Source organism: Colobus angolensis, unplaced genomic scaffold, assembly GCF_000951035.1.
Source record: "Colobus angolensis palliatus isolate OR3802 unplaced genomic scaffold, Cang.pa_1.0 Scaffold80, whole genome shotgun sequence".
In the NCBI taxonomy this organism is placed as follows: Eukaryota; Metazoa; Chordata; class Mammalia; order Primates; family Cercopithecidae; genus Colobus; species Colobus angolensis.
In genome coordinates, this window is record NW_012121821.1 from 600,719 (window position 1) to 607,936 (window position 7,218).

Genomic DNA, 7,218 nt, shown 5'->3' on the forward strand with positions numbered 1-7,218 from the left:
AAAAAAAAAAAAAAATTGGGGTTTCCAAAGATCAGAATTCTCACATGCATGTGAGCAGACATCCATCTGGGCCCATCCACATTGGTCCTGAGATAACTGAAGCTTAGGAAATCAAAAATGCAAAAACGATGTTATCCAGCTCCTGCTATTACTAGAATAACTGTCTTGTGTCTTCTGTCTGCATCTGTGAAACTATGTCAGGGCAAGTTGTTAGCTAGCAAATAGGGTAAAATCACAAACCCTTGCCAGTTTTTAACATGGGGTATTATCATAGGGTGTAAAAATATCTGTCCAACAAACAAAAGAACATTTAGACAATTTCTTTAACCAAATCACTGTAAATATTATACCTATTCATTTCACAGAAAATGTATTTCAAATTAAATATAACTTTTTTTTTCTTTTGAGACAGAGTCTCGCTCTGTCACCCAGGCTGGAGCGCAGTGGTGTGATCTCAGCTCACTGCAACCTCTGCCTCCTAGGTTCAAGCGATTCTCCTGCCTTAGCCTCTCAAGTAGCTGGGATTACAGGTGCCCGCCACCACGCCTGACTAATTTTTTGTATTTTTAGTAGAGACCGGTTTCACCATGTTGACCAGGCTGGTCTTGAACTCCTGACCTCAAGTGATCCACCACCTTGGCCTCCCAAAGTGCTGGGATTACAGACGTGAGCCACCGTGCCCAGCCAAATGTAATTTTTTAAGTTTAATATTTATTAAAATGTCATTTTGTCATTAAACTCTTAGAGCCTACAGTAACACAAAGAAAACTTACATCTATAATATACTGAGTAGTATTTGATAAGGTAACCAATAAGACTTTTAAGCAAAAAATAAATTCATTTTAGGATTAAATTTTTTGGAAGAAGTAGAATGGAGTTCAGGGAGCAAAAGAAATCAAACAATATTTCCAACTGTTACAAAGCATGTTAAAGTATTTTTAAAGATGGAAAATGGTAGCTATCAAATCTCTATTGTACCAAGATTTCACTGGATACATTTAAAAGACCAAATAACAGTTTTAAATGCCAATATTTACAATACATAATAAAATGCTTCTTTTGAGGCTATTTAAACATAATGATTTTAGATATTCTTTTAAAAAATCAATCAGAGGGACAGGTGCGGTGGCTCATGCCTGTAATCCCAGCACTTTGGGAGGCCGAGGTGGGCGGATCACGAGGTCAGGAGGTCGAGACCATTCTGGCTAAAATGGTGAAACCCCATCTCTACCAAAAATACAAAAAATTAGCTGGGCGTGGTGGCGGGCACCTGTAATCTCAGCTACTCGGGAGGCTGAGGCAGGAGAATTGCTTGAACCCGGGAGGCAGAGGTTGCAGTGAGCCAAGATCGTGCCACTGCACTCCAGCCTGGGTGACAATGCGAGACTCTATCTCAAAAAAAAAAAAAAAAAAAAAAATCAATCAATCAGAGTATCATGGTTTTTCCAAAATCTGTAGGGAGGTGCGCAAGTAAACAAGTTTGAAGACTATTCACTGCCTACTGGTTACAGCCTTTTCAGCTCTGGGCCACCTGGTTGGTTGGGGCCAGATCACCGTATTTCAAGCATCAACCAAGCAGACACCATGTTGGTCTTGGTTAACTGCTATATCACGACCCTTAGCATAGTCAATGTTAAATTAATGAACATTGAATATTAGAAATCATTCACATCTTCCCACCCACTTCTGCTTCAGGGACTGCTCTGACACTGGCCTAGCCTGAAATGACTGACACCAGGATGACCGTGGGGGTAAAGGGTGTGTCCTACATTGTCATATCTTGTCACAACAAAAGTGAAATGAGTCTAGACCTAAGCTGGATCGACCGGCTGAGTCATTATAAATCTCAGATCAAATCTGGCATTAGATTTACAAATGTAACTGGATTGTAGAATTACTCTGCAGCTTTTAGGACCAGCAAAAGGAGAATTCACTCTCTAGGGACAAAGGTAGCAAAAGTCCCAATGACTATCTTCCTCTCCTAGATCAATGTCAAGCACCATCCTCCGTTTTCCGGCCATTCTTGCCGCACATCTAAGCAGTTGTCTTTCAGAATGCACTCCCATGTAGTTGCGTCATGTGACCCTCTCCTGAGTGATACCATCACTTAGAACCCTAATCCCAGATTCTGACATTAGGGAGGGACTACAGAAGGGGGAACCCATTTGCGTCTCTCCATTTTCTAGTGGTGATATTTTACACATACTGTATGGTTTTAAATTTGAAGTACCCTAGAAACAAACCTTGTAATCAAAAGGAGATTGAAAAAATAATGCAGACAAGGCATTAATGAAGCCTTATGGATTTACACCATATCAAGAGAAGTCTCCAAAGGCAGAAATGCACATCAAGCCTATTTCTTCTGACTCGTTTCCTCTGGAGAAGCAGCTTAGGATAATTCACGCAAAAGGCCACGAAATAATTGCATTGGTAACAGGAACCTGGTAGAAAAATAGAGAGGGAACTGCTAAATTAAACTCAAACAGGGCTTTCGTGGGGAGTCACATAGCATGTTTTTTGTTTCTCACTTAGGATAAAAAAAAATCTAGTTTTCTTACATTTTTACTTGAAAAAAATCAGAGGCTAATTTAATGCTTTTATACAATAATTAGTGCAAATACACTAAGAGTGATCTTTTACATAATAATAAATCACATAGTAAAAATACACTTGAAAAGATTTTAGAGTAACTTTTCCTGCCAAATAACCTGTCAAATACATACAGCAATGCTTGGCTGCACTGGCCAAAGGCCTTGTGTGTTCATGAAGTGGCTAGGATTAATTGTGGTCACTCTATTAGTATCAACACTGACCTTTCCCCCTCTATGTATTCCTTCCTCACTGCCTGAAAAAAAGTAACTCGTTATAAAAACAATCAAAATGAATACTTTCAGATGCTCTTTCCCAAAACTGGGTCAGAGACTACTGGGGTATGTCCTGGATCTCAGAGGCATGGGAAGAAAGGTGGCTAAAGCAAAATCTATGAGAAAGAAATCAGAAACTAAGGTAAGAGAGGATGGGGCTGGGCATAGTGGCTCACGCCTGTAATCCCAACACTTGGGAGGCAGATCACCTGAGGTCAGGAATTCGAGACCAGCCTGGCCAACATGGTGAAACCCCGTCTCTACTAAAAATACAAAACTTAGCCGGGCATGGTGGTGCGTGCCTGTAATCCCAGCTACTCAGGAGGCTGAGGCACGAGAATTGCTTGAACCCAGGAGGCGGAGGTTGCAGTGAGCGGAGATTGCGCCACTGCACTCCAGCCTGGGCAATGGAGAAAAGGGTAAGAGAGGATGGGAGGGAGAGAAGGAAGGAAGGGAGAGAGGAAAAGAAGGAAAGAGGGAGGAAGAGAGACTGACAGAGGGAGAGTGAGAGGAAAACATGTGGAGGAAAATAATCAACAGTAATTAAGAGAGAAAACTAACCATGAGGAAGAAATAAGGGAAAGTCATAATATTTACCAAAAAAAAAAAAAACCCTTGTGGTCAGGGAGAAAATGGCTGCTTTATTTCAAATTCAAGGTTAAACCTAAGAGGCAGAAATCCTGACACATTCATATACATTTCTTTTAAAACTCCCCAGTGTCTGGAAGATGCTAAGGAACTAACTCAATATGTTAAGAACTAGTAAAAATAAATAAAGGCCAGGCGCGGTGGATCATGCCTGTAATCCCAGCACTTTGGGAGGCTGAGGCGAGCAGATCATGAGGTCAAGAGATCGAGACCATCCTGGCCAACACAGTGAAACCCCAACTCCACCAAAAATAGAAAAATTAACTGGGTGTGGTGGCACCTGCCTGTAGTCCCAGCTACTTGGGAGGCTGAGGCAGGAGAATCACTTGAACCCTGGAGGCAGGGGTTGTGGTGAGCCGAGATCATGCCATTACACTCCAGCCTGGGCAACAAGCGCGAACAAAACTCCATCCCAAAAAATAAATAAATAAATGAAATAAAATAAAGAAAAGCAAAAGAATCAAGGATTTATCCATTCATTCCATATGAACTGTACTTCAAGGTACTAAATAGTTGGAGGTGAATTTCTCTTTGTAGGTGTATTCTGGCTAACGAGAAAAGGAATAACAATTAGAATATTACCAATTTGTAACCTCTAATGATATAGTCTATCTAGGCAATGTCAGTTATTAGCTGCTTCCTAATAAAATATGCAACACCACTACACAAAGAAAAGCTGAATCTGATTAAACATCTTGCTCTAACTTCCAATATAAAGGGGGAAAAAGGATGAAAAACATGTTAAGTGACAGTTCAAGGATACTGTCATCAAAATCCTGACTGTAAAAACCTTACAGGAGAAATAAACTAAACATTCCCATCAAAAGGCAGAGATTGTTGCTCTTTTTAATCTGTCTTATCTCCTTAGTTCTGTCTGTAGATACTTCAAATACAAAGATATAAAAATAAGTAAGTTAAAAATGAGAATATGGAAAACACACACACACACACACACACACACACACACACACCACAAACAGTAAGCATAAGAAAGCTGGAAGGGCGATAAAAACATTGGGCAAAATGGACTTTGGAGTAAGCAGTAGCAGTGGAGATAAGCAGGAAACTTCATAATGATAAAATGGTGAATACAAGTGAAGGAAAAACTATAAATGTATATGGGCCTAATGACAGGGCTCCAAAATACAGGATGGAAAAACTGACAGAAGTAAAGGAAGAAAATCACAAATCCACAAGCAGTGTTGGAGATTTTAAAACACCTCGCTCAGTAATTGATAGAGTAACCAAGGGGAAAAAAAGAAATCATAATACAGAAGAAGTAAAATGCTATCAACCAACCATAAAAATTTAGAAACAAAAAACCACAAAGATTCTAAAATAGGAAGAGTGGGTAGGTTGGTTAGGCATTTATCTGCCTCCTCTTCTAAACCAGTTCTCTTTCAAACATAATAACTAGGTACAGGTTTGCCACAGAATTGAAGAGAAAGAAAAGAACAGGAAAGGTGCCGAATTTAAGAAAAGAGTGGTCCATCTTTTATTTATATAGCCTTCAAATTCCAGAAAGTTTCCAAAGCCTTTTATACACATATGATCTCATTCCATCCTAACACTATCCTTTGGAAAGGCAGCCCACATTTCCGTAGCTCCGTTTTAGAGACAAGGAAGTTGAGCTCAGAGGCTGATTTGCCAAACGAACAAAATCGCGAGTCTGCTTCTAGATCAAAAGGGTGGACGTATTTTAAAGATCACCTGAGGGAATTCCCTGGGAATGTAGTGAAGTATCAATTATTTTCTTTCTAGAAAGTACATCTTCTGCTGGACACAGTGGCTCACACCTGTATTCCCACTTGGGAGGCTAAAGAGGGAGGGACACTTGAGCCCACAATTTCGAGACCAGCCTGAGCAACACAGTACGACCCCATCTCTAAAATATTTTTTTAAAATTAGCCAGCCCTGGTCCTAGCTACTCGGGAGGCTGAGGCAAGAGGATCGTTGAGCCTGGGAGTTCAAAGCTGCAGAAAGCTATGATCATGCCACTGTACTCCAGCCTGGGCGACAGACAGAAAAAAATAGTATTTGGAAATATTTCCCCCAATATGTCCAAATATCCAAAGCAATTAATATAAGGATATTGGCTCCTTGGTTAAGAATTGGGCTTCTGTAATCCCAGCACTTTGGGAGGCCGAGATGGGCGGATCACGAGGTCAGGAGATCGAGACCATCCTGGCTAACACAGTGAAACCTCGTCTCTACTAAAAAAATACAAAAAACTAGCCGGGCGTGGCGGTGGGCGCCTGTAGTCCCAGCTACTGGTGAGGCTGAGGCGGGAGAATGGCGTAAACCCGGGAGGCGAGCTTGCAGTGAGCTGAGATCCGGCCACTGCACTCCAGCCTGGGCGACAGAGCGAGACTCCGGCTCAAAACAAAAACAAAAACAAAACAAAACAAAAAAGAATTGGGCTTTATTTTCACACACTCCCTGAAATGGCACAGCCAGAGATCAGGTAGGACCCAGAGAGAACAAAGTTACAAATCCTGTGTCCAAACAGCATCCTAAAATGAAATACTCCTGGATGGAACCCTTGGCAAACTCGGTGTTGACCAAACTCCCAGTTACCCATAAAAACTTATCAAGTTATGGTTTAGAAACAGATTCAAAGAAAGCAGTCTGCAGAAAATATGCAGATTCACTCTTTTAATTAGCAAAACACAGACTTTACAGAACTCATTACTGTATTTAGAGAATAAATCTTAGAGTAAAATGACTTTGTTTCTTGACTTGAACCAAATTATGTGGGTTTTTTTTTATAATTAGAAAACTTTACTGAAGAGCTTAAGAAATAATTTAAGTATCAATATTGAATCTTCAAAAACTCCTCCAGTAAGTCTATGACAGCTGCACAGTAATTCATAAATATATATTGTCTTAGATTTTCTTAATATTCACATCTGCCTTCTGTTCTTTCAAATTCTTTTTGTGTTTATGCTTAAAGATAGACATACAATTCAAGTATGTTCAGGTGAGGACTGGTTATTTAAATAGCATATATATGCTTTACATACACCTGTCTTGGGGTTCCACTGAAGCATATATTCTTCTAGGTATTTGGGGGACTGTGTCATTAAGGCTAATGGTGGTTTAATCTAAGAGGAAAAGAATGAAAAAAATACATGCATACCAAGGAATATTTTTCAGTTTCTTGGCAAAACACAAAAGAGAGGAAAAGTGATTTGACTTTTTAGCTCCAATTGCTTTCAATTTCTTAGGTAAGGTCAATGTAGAATCTGCTGAGATTTTTTTATAGAACCTGAGTGAATAAAATGCAGAGGTAAATCACTACTTTCTATTTAAAGCAAACTGGCTTTTTACAAAGCTTATGACCATTTTTAAAGAAAAAGAAAGGAGGCCAGGTGCAGTGGTGTATGCTTATAATCCCAGTGCTTTGGGAGGCCGAGGTGGGAACCTCGTGTGAGTCCAGGAGTTTGAGACCAGCCTGAGCAACACAGTGAGACCCAGGTGTGATGCCTCATGCCTGTAATCCCAGCTACTTGGGAGGCTGATGTGGGAAGATCACTTGAGCACGGGAGGGTAAGGCTGCAGTGAGCCATGACTGTGCCGCTGTACTCCAGCCTGGACAACAGAACAAGACCCTGTCTTGAAAAAAAAAAGGAAAAAAAATGTTCTTCCCAGAAAATAAAAAATAGGCCAGTTTCTTGGTTCTTCTTCTTCTTTTTTTTTTTGAGAC

At 40.3% G+C, this 7,218-nt stretch overlaps 1 protein-coding gene across 1 annotated transcript in view; it reads right to left on the minus strand.

Moving 5' to 3' along the window:
• Positions 1-1,941: 1,941 nt before the first annotated feature.
• The window catches only part of LOC105502624 (chromosome unknown open reading frame, human C12orf66), a 37,850-nt gene continuing 32,573 nt past the window's right edge, over positions 1,942-7,218 (minus strand). The window contains exon 4 of the mRNA XM_011929224.1: positions 1,942-2,441. Within this exon, the coding sequence (XP_011784614.1) occupies positions 2,287-2,441 (155 nt within the window). The 3' untranslated portion in view covers positions 1,942-2,286. The remainder of the gene's footprint in view (positions 2,442-7,218) is intronic.